This window comes from Notechis scutatus, chromosome 1 (genome assembly GCF_049901735.1).
Source record: "Notechis scutatus isolate UNSWTSFEM ecotype Mainland chromosome 1, rNotScu1.2, whole genome shotgun sequence".
NCBI lineage: Eukaryota > Metazoa > Chordata > Lepidosauria > Squamata > Elapidae > Notechis > Notechis scutatus.
The window spans coordinates 309,084,909-309,097,992 of NC_142009.1; the positions used below are offsets into that span (position 1 = coordinate 309,084,909).

At 38.7% G+C, this 13,084-nt stretch overlaps 2 protein-coding genes, 1 long non-coding RNA gene and 1 pseudogene across 4 annotated transcripts in view; 2 read left to right on the forward strand and 2 right to left on the reverse strand.

Moving 5' to 3' along the window:
- Positions 1-2,513, reverse strand: part of LOC113413660 (uncharacterized) — a 301,334-nt gene extending 298,821 nt beyond the window's left edge. Inside the window, exon 1 of one of the 2 annotated variants that reach the window (XR_015746865.1) lies at positions 2,319-2,506. This is a non-coding gene — a long non-coding RNA (uncharacterized LOC113413660). Of the gene's footprint in view, positions 1-2,318 lie in introns of both variants that reach the window. The other variant, XR_003371075.2, reaches the window with a different exon arrangement.
- TDRD9 (tudor domain containing 9) overlaps positions 2,429-13,084 on the forward strand; it is a 112,097-nt gene continuing 101,441 nt past the window's right edge. Inside the window, exon 1 of the mRNA XM_087952239.1 lies at positions 2,429-2,636. Coding sequence (XP_087808365.1) covers positions 2,482-2,636 — 155 coding nt within the window. The 5' untranslated portion in view covers positions 2,429-2,481. The remainder of the gene's footprint in view (positions 2,637-13,084) is intronic.
- Positions 3,330-8,585, reverse strand: RD3L (RD3 like). The gene is made up of 3 exons (XM_026670105.2): positions 8,222-8,585; positions 7,210-7,516; positions 3,330-6,243 (listed from the first exon to the last, which is right to left on the reverse strand). The coding sequence occupies exons 2-3, from the start codon at positions 7,506-7,508 to the stop codon at positions 5,946-5,948; spliced, it is 597 nt and encodes a 198-aa protein (XP_026525890.1). The 5' UTR covers positions 7,509-7,516; positions 8,222-8,585; the 3' UTR covers positions 3,330-5,945.
- LOC148133485 (uncharacterized) lies at positions 12,017-12,750 on the forward strand (annotated as a pseudogene).

The following is a 13,084-nucleotide window of genomic DNA, read 5'->3' on the forward strand; positions in this document are numbered from 1 at the left end:
ATGGTCATTTAAAAAAATCCTTTCTTAGTGAGCACCTAGAAGCCAAGAGGAACATGTGCCAAATTTCAAGTTTGTAGGCTTTACGGTTCTGGAGATTTTGTGATGATGTGTGAGTGGTATTTTGGTTTTATATTCTGTATATAAGAAAGAAGAAAGACAGAAAGATAGATAGAAGAAGTCCGGGTGAATTCTGCAGCTAGCTTTCTGATAAGCTTGCTAGTGAGTCTTTGAAGGTTACACGTTACTGCAGTGGTTACAATGCTGTATTGCAGGCTGATTCTCCTCACTGCCAGGAGTTCCATCCTGAGAGGACTAGAGGTTGACCCAGCCTTTCATCCTGAGGTTGATAAACGAGGACCCAGATTATTAGGAAAATATGTTGACTGCTTAGAGAGGGCTGTAAAGCACTATGAAGTAATATGTAAGTCTAAGTTTATTGCTATCTACATTGTCAACATTATAAATATATATTGAACTAATTAAGCTAAATTATTTCTGCAGCTTACAGCTTTGTGGATTTCTAAAAGTAAGTGAAGGGGAACTCGATACATACAACACACTAGATCAAACTTCTCTAACATAGCACCTTCCTACGTTAGGATCAGAACTACCAATTTGTCTGATCAGCAACCTGAGAATACGATTCAAAAAGCTCCATCTAAGTGCAACACAAACATCCCAACGACCTCTTTTTCTGCTATGTTCTCATGTTACAGGTGATTCTCAACTTAAAACTACAGTTGAGACCAGAATTTCCATTGTTAAGCAAGGCAGTTGTTAAGTGAGTCACACCCAATTTTTCCCATGTAGTTGTTAAATGAATCCCTGTAGATGTTAAGTGAATCATATGGTCATTAAGCAAATCCAGCTTCTCCTATTGACATTGCTGGTCAGAAGGCAGCTGAGAAAATTGCAAATGGTGATCATATGACCCTAAGATGCTTAATCTGTTATAAATACATGCTGGTTGCTAAACTCCTGAATTTTGATCATGTGACTATGGGGATGCTGCAAGTTGTAAGTGCAATGATCAGTCATAAGTCACCTTTTCAGTGCTGTTATAACTTCAGCTGGTTGTGAAACAAATGTTTAAGTCAAAGACTACCTGTAAAACCTTCAATTGATATCCAACCCATACCTGAGAGAGACTTAAGTGTATTTAATTGCACAGGTGTAATTTTCTTATTCTCACACTTTTTTGCTTGCCGCAATTGAACGTGCTTCCCTAAATATTCCATTAACACCATACTCTGATGATTCCTAGAAGGTCAGATCAGCTCCTATTGGGCAATTTTTTACATTGTGATTCTGGGACAGTCATTTAGAGTGGCTTGGCTTAGCCTTAGGGCATGTTCTTTCAGGTTATACTTCTCCTAACTCCATCAGGTCTGCAAGCTGATAACGAGTTCGACCCAGCTACCAAAGTGAGATCAGCCTAATGCCTGGGGTTGGATGAAGAGGCAGAATCCTGCTTTCCAGCTCAGCCTGTTTAGATGTTATGTGGGTTCCTTTAAAGATGTCTCCCCCCTCCCAATGAAGGCTAATTCTGGATTTAAAAGCAGCCAGCAGACATGTGTTGGCTTGCTTAGTGCAGCAGAATCTGGCAACCCTCTCTCTCATCAATTGTCAGGATGCACTCACTGCATAATGTGGCAGAAGACCTCTCATCCCAGTCACAAGTTCCTCCTAACTCCATTAAATATGCAGTGCTTGATTTGAAGTGCTAAAGCCAGAACTTGTAATGCTGCTTGGGATAACAAATTCCAGAATTCCTGGTTAGGAATGTGAATTGTTAATTGTTTGAAGAACCCAGCTGGAATAATTGCCTTATGGTTGATTTGTGCAAATGCAGCCATTTGGGTTAATTCCATTAGCTATAGGCCAGTTAACACCAAATTAACGAGTAACACAAGCACAACTGCAATTTAATGCAATTGGAATCACATGGATAGCTTCTGTATATACATATCCAAGTGGTGTGATATAGACTGCAACCCTAACTTGGCTTTATGTTGAGTAAATTCACAACACATTAAATCACCAAGCAGCCCATCTCGTTTTGCAATAGTGTGTTGAGTGAACGTAACCGTATCTAGTATATTAAAGAAAACTGGGTTAAATAATCAAAGATACCATGCAAATTTAACTCATTCTGTATTTGCGCGTACTTTCACTGTAAGCCTACATTGAATACAATCAGAATTGCTTTCAAGCGCAATCCTGCGCCCTTCTCAAAAATAAAGCTCCTTATTTTCAGCGCATCTTAAGCGTGCGTAGGAGATACGATGCCGAAGTAGGAAACCGAAAATCGAGCTAACCAGAAAGAAAGCAAAGTACTTGCAGGTTCGCTGAACAAGTGCAGTAATTCGAGGTCTTAATTGGGCACGTGGCTGTAGCCGGGCGGGGCCCGCTAATAAATTCAGCGCGGATCGGTCGACGGAAGGATAGATTTCTTTCTTCGCGGCTTCTTAGGGTCGAGCCATGTTGCGAAAACTCACCGTAGATCAGATCAACGATTGGTTCACAATTGGCAAAGCGGTCAGTGGGGTGGAATTCCTGGGGGGCGAAGTCCGGGCTGCTGGCTCTGCTCATCACCTCGTGGAATCTGTTGAAGAGGCGGCGCCTGCTGCTAATGTGTAAGTAGGCCGGGACCTGCAGCAAAACTAGTTCTCCATCGAAGGCACGCTTCACAGGATAACTGCTTAGATAGGTCCAAAACTGCCCAGGTTCTTTGCTGTTGAATGGTATAAATAAAGCCCCTTCCATCAGTAAATAACCCCCCCCCCCCCCAATTCATCAATAGGACGGATTTCACCGCTGCACAGGTTCTATTGAAATGAAGTACGATTTGTTTTTAGAAATAGAATAACGCCCCCACCCACCCATCTACCATCCGTAATAGTCTGATGGTGGCCTACCTCAAATTGTGAATTGTGTAACGATATATTAAGTTTGAAGTTGCTGCAACGCGTTTGTTTTTGAATTGCAGCTAGCCTCTGTAAAGTAAGCTAAACACAAGCTCAGTGCTACCCGAAAAATGGTGTGTGCATTAAAAAAACATGTATGACAATAAACAGTCAACCTGAATCTATTAAATGGTCAGAACCTCAAATAATATAGTGCTGTTTTCTTGTTTAAAGCAGAGACAAATAAGAGTGGGAATTGCTTCTTTCTGAATTGGCCTCAACTTGACCAGGTTATATAAACTTCAAGCAGGATATTTGGTTTTGGTTTTAAACATTTTTAAAGTTTGTCAATCTCATCTTGCCAAGAACTTCAGTTTTACCAAAAACATTTATGGTGTTCACAGATACTATAGCAATAAGCCACAATTTTCTTATGCTTTATTTAATAAAATACAATGGGTTATGTACACAACACACCAGACTAAATCCAAGCCACTGTAGGGTTTATAATACAGATGTGTGTATTCAGCCATTATATGAGCACCGTATATAGCATGCTAGTAATTCTTAGAGAATTCTTGCTTGCCTGTCTGTCCATATAAATAAATTGTCTATTGTGAGATTAAACCCTGGACTAGATAGATCTTGGATTTGATCTATCCATCTCAACAATTATTTTCACTGGTGTCTTGCTCTGCAAATGTAAAATTACTGTATGGCTATAGTTCTAACAATTCATATGAGACTATAACTGTTTATAGAATGTTAAATTCTAAGTCCTCGTGGTTGTAGTCTCATGGCTGTTTATAGGGAGAGTTGAAAATGAATAGCTATATTAACATCCTCTGAGGTAATGTTAGCCTGTTTAAATTATCACTGTTTTTGTAGAGTAATAAGTATTTTAACTGAAAATGAAGCAAATGGGAACTCTTTATGGAGAAACAGTGAGAAAAATATTTCAATCTTACATAATTTTTTTCTTGTTGCCTGTTTCTAACGGGGTTTGAATCCTGAAGAACAATACATTTGTTGACATATTTGCTAAGAAGAATATCATAGCTCAAATAAGATTTATTCACAGTAAGAGTATACTAACCAACTTTTACAATAATATTTTTCCTTGTTGCTTTAACTTCACAGTTTTATAACATTATTTGCAGACAGTGAAGCAAAAGAATGCTAATGAGAAAAACACTTTGAGGTCCTCTTCTAATTTTCACACTTGTTCAATTGCTTTCAGTGTAGAGCCTAACTAGAGGTTCCCAAATCAACATTGTTGAGTAAATTTATACAACACATATTAACCAACCATATTTTAGTTCAGAATGTTGTACATATTGAGCCATTTGACTTAACATTATGATTGATTCTTTGAAATTAACCCTGTGGAGGCTAACTAGTTCAGCATTGACAGACGTGACGGCGGAAGCATTCTTTTAGTTCAATTTTTAACCTTCATCCAAATCTCTCTCACACACATGCTAACCTTATTCATGATTTTTCAAAAAATTAACATTTGGTAAAGTACTATTTTAGCAATTTTAAAAACCCCATTTCTTTGCAAATCTAGATTTTATTCTTCATAAAAAATTACAGCATAAAATCTAATTCAATGTATTGCTTCTGGGTATTTATCCTTTCTGGTAGATTTGAAGCAAAGGAAAAATGGAGTTATTTTTTTGGTAATAAAGATTGGAATCCATAATGTATCTGCTTTTCTATCACCCTATTTCAGATGATGGAATTTTGGCTTATATAGCCTTTTTTTTTACAACCTGTGAATGAATGCCATTTCAGATCATCCTATAAACTTTTTACTAAATTTCTGCAGGATGTAAATAAAGCTGCCATGCAGATTTTGCACAGATTTATCTTCCCCTTTTAATTTTTAATTTTGTGTAAATGCAAATACTACTCCAATAATAATACTAGCATTAGTCTTGCTACTATTTGCATCCTCCACAGCAGTGTTTCTTAACCATGGGAACTTTAAGATGTGAGGACTTCACTCCCTCAATTAGCTGGCTGGAGAATTCTGGGAGTTGAAATCTATACACAGCTGCCGAGGTTGAGAAAAACTGTTCCACAATATCTCATATAGTCTCATGGCAGGGAATTGTGGAGAGCACATTGTAGCCATTATAAAAGGGAGAAATATATATTTGTCTTAAATCTGTGATTAAATCTTAAAATGTGTATGTATTTTTCCAAAGTGTCAATATAAAAAAAGTGTTCTTTGGGTTCTAGTGTATCTTTGGCATCTTTTACTACTCTTTTTTTTTTGTTTAAAAGGCAAAATATGGTGCTATTGTTGTGACCTGCTTTATAAAGGCCTTTGTAAAACTTATCTGTTTCCAGTTTATTAAAAACAAGATCTTTTACAAAATGGATTATTTTCTTTTTAAGATTTCAGATTAGAATTCAACATCTTTGTTTTGAAAACATTGCATTGTGTAAGCAAATTATTATAACAATCTGTCAGTGTCTTTCACCATGACTATGTTTCAGAGCATTGCTAAGTCTTTAATTTGTTGCATATTTAGAGGGGCAAAATAAATGGTATTAAAGACAGCTTACATAGTCAGTTAAGATGGTGGACTCAGAGTAACAATATCCAGCTTCGAGTCCATCCTTAGTCCCAGAAGTCAGCTGGGTGACCTTGGACTAATCATTCGCTCTCAGCCCACATCAACATCAGGCTGTAAGACAAGACAGCAGATAAACAAAAACCCTCATGGCATCATGAATTGTTAAGATTTGCTCTAATAATTAGATGAATACAATGAAAACAAGGGGACCCTGCAACCATGCAGGATTAATGCCAAGAAAAATCATAAAACCTCCATAAAAAAAAGTCTCTGCTATAAGAAGGATTTTAATGTGTCACTATTAATTAGTATAAAGCATCCTATTTAAGGATTATGCCAGTTATTAAGTTTAAGTTTGCATTTATGAGGATGGGAAGGTAATTTTGGTGTATTGAATCATTACAAAATGATTATAGCCAAGCTGAATGAGTATTAGCGAAAGAGAAAATAATTAACTCGATGGGTAGTAATAGGGAAGATTCCAGATTCTGTGGGAGAATGTTGGAAGGATGCCTTGTGTATTTTTATCAACATAGCTTGATATAGTTGGGATTTCTTCTTTGTCCATTTTCCTGGAGTTGGTGCTAGATGCTCCAAATTGGCTGGAACAATTTGTATTCCAAGCATCAGTCAGTTGATCTTGCTGTGCTTCTTTTTCAAGATTAGTAAGGAACTCTTTTAAAACTTGTTTGAATAAATAAACAATTTCCCAGGGTAAAACATCATTTTCTGCTAGGGCCTCTCGAAATCTAGAAAAGGAAAGAGAGAAAAAAAGAAAAAATAGCCTGAATTCTATTAGCATGTATTCAACTTATCTGTTAAAAATGCAGGGGGAGAGAAGATATACTATCCTTTTTAGCAATGCTTTTTAAAGGAAAAAAAACGGAATAGAAAAGAATGATGTTTGCAATGCAAACAGCTGAAGCACTTTTTTTTCTGGTCCAATTTGTCCAAGCAAGTTGATTCAAACTGGCATTTCCCTGGAGCCCTTTTCTAGAATCAGAGAGAAATCAGTGAAATGTTCGTGGGTTTGTGTTGTTTTAAATTCCATATGCTGTATGTGCAGGTTGATATGTATATATATAAAACATGTTGGAGAATTGTAGAGAAACTTGCTTTGTGATCAAAACAGTTTCATATCAAAATTGCATGAAACAAATGTGAATCAAGTTCACTAGTTTATAATGAAAATCATACCATGCAGATTTTAAAACTGGGCACATGATAAAAATGTAATCGATGAATATGAAGGCAAAAGTTTAGCAAAAGGAACAAACAAATTAGCACTCTAAATATTAGAGCTGTGAGTACTTACTAAGCATTTAAGTGGCATATTCTGAATTGTTACATTTAATTGTTTTGCTAAGCTTAAAATTAAAGCTGAAGGCATATTCTTTTTCTATTTTGTGGGCAAATCTTGGAAATTCCTTCATTGCATGCTATTTAATTGAACAAATGAAATCCTAGCAATGCTTTTTTGAGATGTCACAACCAACACAGAGAGTCTTATGAATAAGGTTGCGTATATTGCCAGAAAGTAAGTTTCTTTGAACCTCATTTCAAAGAATTATTTTTTTAGTTTGAAGCATGCTAGTTTTGAATTAATTTGAAACTGTTTTCTTGTAGGAATAAATTTAATATGAAGCTGCAAAGATGGGGACCCTTTTCCTTTCCTGAAGCTTTTGTTATACTATGTAGACAATACATTTATTTACCTGCTGAGTATGATTCCAGTTTGACATGGTTGGATTTGAGAGCAAAGAATTTCAACTTGTCGTTGTTCAGTAGCTGGGATAGTTATTTGAAGATTTTGGTAGCTCCTTATTTCATTGTAATCACTTTCAGGTTTTTGAATTTTGTGTCCACTTTCAATCTCCTGTATCAGCCGTTCACGTTCTTTCAAATGCCATTTTAGTTCTCTCAGAAGTGTCTTTGTGACAACTTCTGAGCCAGGATATTGTCCACTTTTGTAAGAATAACTTTTTGGCCATTTCATCCAGCCAAAGAATGGCATTTTGACAACTATTTAAAAAATAGAAACAAAAAGACACATGCACATACCATTGGTAAAAGGTGAGTTGGAAATTTGGTTCTCAGGGATTTCTCGCTCAAGTTTGATAGTTCAATTTTGTAAACTTACCCATTTTTCACATAGCCAGGCAGTTTTAAACTGCAAATGTATCTACATTTAAATGGACTCGGTAGAGCTTAATTCTGAATTCCCATGCATAGGATTGTGCTGTCAGTAATAGTACAATCAAAATGCAATTGTATTCCTCCCAGAAACTAGTATGATACTTAAAATATTCTACTTTAGCTTTATTCTGTCCTGGGTATATTTAATCTTTGTAGCACCTTTTGAAGGAATTGGCTAAGTCCATCTCAATTCAATATTACTATTTTCAAAAACAAACACAATTTAAGTTATAGTATTCTGTATGTTCTTCAATCTAAATGTAAACAATACAAATCTAGATAATATTTATAAAATAACATTTGGTATGAGAAAATCTAGATTTTAGAGAAAAGACTAGTTTATTTGCAACAGTTTTTTAAATTACAAAAACCATAAAGAGACTTGTGGCAGACTAACAAATATATGCAATTAAAATGCTTCCATTTTTATAGCATCTCAAAATTCATGGATATTTGGAGTAACTCTTAAGAGATTTATATTTTTATTTTAGTGCATCAAAATTTTTTAATTAGAATTATTCTTCTACTTACTGTATTTGTAGAAAAGAATCTATTTCACCAGATGAGTTCTGCTTGATGTGATGATTGTTCATTCCAGTATGTTCTGTCTGAGACAAGTATTCCTCATTTTATCACTTAAGAAAAGTGTATTATCCCAGCTTTTAAAATAACTTAATTCCTTCTATCAGCAGAGGACCCAGAATCTTCTGAAGTGGATTCCTCTGAAATTCTTTCCACAAAGCCCTTTCACAGTTTCTGCCTTTCCATATAGACTTTGTCCTGAGTCAGTGAGAACAGTTTCAGAAGCTGTCTATGGATGCTAAATGTATTGTCTGTAGTCATATGAATAATCGTAATCTGAAGCCAAGCCAGATGTGCTTCCAGCTAAAGTAAAACTGTCGGTTGGATGATGTGATGCTTGGATGTGCATAGCTGTAGGTCACAGTTCACTGCTGTATTTTTATGCCCTGTTGTGCTCTAAAAATAACCTAGTTGCTTTTTGTCATTGGACTAAACTTTGGAGCAATTTTGGCCGAATTTGTAGTTTGCTTCTTTGTATTAGTGCCAAGATAAATTATTGTTCCACCCTGTTTACCTATTCATCTTGTGTGTGTGTGTGTGTGTGTGTGTATTAACATGACTTATGTAAGCTCATATCAAGCAACTTTATGCCAGTCTAAGACTACTTATTAAGCAGCGTATAGCGTACTTGTTCCTCTTACACTTCAGAAAAACTATGTGAAATTATGCTTTTTAAAAAAATAACTTCCTAATATCAAGGTGTCAGTGAACTTTGCCTTACATCAGGTCATCAGATTTTTTCTTCATCTAGATCAGTATTTCATATTCTACAATGGGATTCATACATTTGGTCTAAATTATGTTTTATTGAATGAAACATAGTCTGCTGGGTTTACATAACATACATAAAGCAACCATAGTACATTGCCCAGAGTTCTTTTCTAGATTTCGAGTTGGTAAGTAGGTAGGTAAGTAGATAGATATAAAGTATATGAGGCTTTGGGTATTGCCTATTTCTGTCTTTTCTATTATTATATCTGCTAATTCATCCTCTGTACCAGAATCTGGAACATGGAATTGAGTAAGTAATTAATTTAGATTTTAGCTCTGTTGAGAAAATAAGTGTTCATATCTGCTCCTAGATTTTCCTTCCATACTTGTACATATTTTCTCTCTTACTTTGCCTGTATTTGGTTAAGGTTGGAGGGGAGCTTGAGTAGTGATTTCCACTTTAACATTTGTTATTTTTTCTTCGCACAAAAAAAAAAAAAAATCTCCCATTTTGCTATTCCCTTTATTGGATTTTTTGCTATAAATACGAAAAACAAATATGGAATACATCTTAATTCCTTCTTTCACCCAGTATATTTTAAAGTGGCAATAGTCTTTTTTTATAAGAATTGATGTTCTCGGCTGGTTAATCTGTTTTTCAAAAGTGTTGAATTGAACTGTTGTTGAAAAATAGTCCTGCAAATCTGGTCTAGATGTCATGCTGTATAAAGGATGACATCTGTGTCTGTTATTAAAGCTGATATTGCTTATATGTTGGAAAAATTCAAATGCCAGTACTAATCATCCTCAGTTGGAAGGTTTTCACATTGCATTGTGTGTGGTGCTATAAAAAGTGAAGAAAGGAGTTGGATGTAGAATGACAGAATGCCTTTGCAAATTTTCAGACAGAATTAAAATGTTCTTTGCCATCTCTTTGCTGGCATAGTTGCCAGGTCAATAACAACTCTTTTGTTATTGTGAAAGCTAAATAATGGTGATAAGTTGCGTTCGAAAAAAGAACATACTTTGGATAATGTGAGCCACTCTACAGAATAATTAAGAAGCTAAAATTCTGCAGGATTAAGGATTCAGTAAACAATCTGGAGAGGCTAGATTACTTAAACAGCACGGGTAAAAATGATATACTGTATATTTTAAAGTTCAGTAAAGTTCAGTCCTTAGAGCATCGTAGAGTTGTGTGAAAAAAGGAGAGGTTTCCAGAAGTGGGAGAGTAAGTGGGTGGGATGAGTTTAAACGAGTCATTCAGTGAAGTTGAATTGAAGCCTCTTCTTTCCCATCAAAACCTTAGCCCCCCAGACACCAAAATAGAACCATATCCTTACAGAAGGTGGTTTATGATTGAACAATGCTAGGTTTCTCCAGCATGCCTTTGGGATAATCCACACATATGGGTTGAATCTGCCTTTCTGCCCAGATACTGTCATCAATCTGCCACACCTCTTTCGGTCGGGGCAGGAAGCTCCCTAGCCCCAGTCATGACTCAGTCTTGGCCCTATAGAGACGTGGCAAAGGTTGGCTCCAACAATTTCAACAGAAAGCAGCAGTTTAAAGTGTGGATTTTCCCAAAGGATTGCAAAAACTCCCTCAAAAGTATCCAAATCATCATAAACAGGCAGCAATTGGAACTTTTGCCTGCTCCATTTTTTTGAAGCCCCCCTGAACTACCAATTGAAGGCCTAACAGCCCAGGCAGTCAAGGGGGATCTCCAAAATGATCCCCCACCCCAGGCGGGCGCTGAAGCTGCGATTACCCCCAGCGCATTGTGGAGCTCCCAGGCTTAACCGGATAGCTCCAGAGCAGCCACTTTCGTTTTCAAGGTCTCCAGCTTATTTTCAGGGCAGGTGGTGGCCATTTTGGTCGCATGGCGAGTTGTGCAGGTTATCCAGGAGACTGGTAGGGCCACCACTGCCACAGCCCAGGGAAAGCTTCCAGGCCTGGAATTCTCTTGGAGCAGCAGGATTGGAGGATTGAGAGAGCTCTCCTCTCTGCAACCTAGGCATTAGCAGCATGGCTGACCAAGGCAGCAGAGAGCCCACAAGTGCAAAACCATCCAAGCAGAGTCCCAGGAAGGCCAGATCTGCAAGTAAGGAGGCTGCTAACAAAATAAAGGCAAAGGCTCTTTATTCCAGAAAACCCAAAAGAGAAGTAAGGAGGCAAAGAACATTGGAAAAGCAGTTCTCCAGAGCTCAGAAGCAAGTTGACCAGGAGAGGTATATCCCCTCCCCCCAGCCAGGGCCTGTTAGCCCCCTCCCCCAGCAGCCTTTAGCACAGGAGTTGCCTGCAGTTCCCGGGGCTTGATCACCAGAGGGAAATAGGGAGCAGGAATTTATCCCTCCTGCTGAGGAAATCCAAACTCAGAGATTTCCTTTTGATTGCATACTTCCTCATCCTGCAGATTTGCAGATCAGAGACAGGACTGGAACACCTGAGACTACTTTTACTCCAACTGTAGCGGGGATGTGCTCAGCAGATAGGATGGCCCCTGAATTATGAGAGGATCTTAAGGCCCTTATTGCTCAGGCCATTTCTCATGGGGTAGCCTCCTCTCTGAGGGGGAGGAGCCAGTCTTCTTCCCCAAAATCTGATCCTCAGCCATTGCACCCAGTGCAACCCAGGCCTCCATGGGTTTTTCCAGGCACCAGAAGGAGGCTTCTCCAACCAACTCCATCAGAAGCAGGGTATCTGGGAGGGAGGAGGAAATTCAGGGGGAGCAGGGGTTCTCATCAGATGAGGACCTGTCACCTGATCCATCCCCATTCACAGGTCTGTTTAGCCTGGGATTGTTTAAATCCCTCCTCCACAAGGTTAGGACCACTGCCCAAATTGATCCTCCGCCCACTATACCAACTGCTTCACCTGATACTCGGACCCAACAGCAGGGTTTTTTTTGAATCTACAATTCTCCAACAGGAGATTCCTTGTCCCAAGTTATTTTTGGATGTACTTCAGAGACAATGGGCACAGTGTGGATCCTTCTGCACTCCAGGGGGCAATGATAATTGTTTTTTCAATATGGCTCTTCTCCTCTCTGAGTCACTTCAACTTCCCCCTCTGGACGAACCTTTGGCGTCCTTGGTCTCTCCCTCTGCAATATCAGATGACATAGCAGAGGCCCTTAAAATGGAGGACAAAAAGGCAGAACAAAATTTCCACAGAACACACCAGGCCAACGTCTGGGCGGTTAAAGCAGCTGCGGCCACCTCCTTTTTCACTAGGACATTCCTTCTCTGGCTTCGCCAATTACAGGCTAGGATTCCCCCTGAGGAAATCAGAATGCATCAGGACGTCAACAAACTGGTGGCAGCCTCTGAATTTGTGGCCGACTCCTCCCTGCATGCAGCCCGATTCTCCTCCAGGGCCATGGCCTCCAACATCACTTCTTATCATCTGCTGTGGCTACAGTGGCCGATGCTAAAACCAAATGGAAAGTGGCCTCTGCCCCATACAATGGTTCTTCCCTATTTGGAGAGGCCTTAAATCTCTTCATAGTCGAGAATAAAGACAAGAGAAAGGTGTTCTCCTCTCTTACCAGGAGGGCTGATAGGAGGGCTTCTCCCTACACCAATAGACAGCCATTTCGTTCCTCAGACTCAGGCCAGGAATTCTCGTAATTCTAAAGGTCCTACCAGCCCAGATAAGATTGTCCTGCAGATAGATCAGGATTTCGAGATAGAAACAAACAACAGTTTCAATCTTACAGGCCCTTTCATGGCACAGGAGGTCGTCCCTACCATCGATCCAAATGACTGCCGGACCCTTCATCCCATTGGCTGCTGTCTGGCCCTATTTGCAGACCAATGGGAGACCATCATATCCGATTCCTGGGTCCTGAAAACAGTGCGATTCGGTCTCACCTTGGATTTTCTGTCCACTCCTCAGAGAACCTTTACCCATTGCCCAACCTCCAAGAACCACGTAAGGAGAAAGCTCATGGACATGGCAGTCCAGCATTTGCTAGACATCCAGGCCATCGAGCCGGTACCAGAGGACCAGAGAGGGCACGGGTTTTATTCCATTCTATTTGTAGTACCCAAGTCCTCGGGGGTGGGGTGGGGTGGAGAGCGACCCTGGATCTCAAAA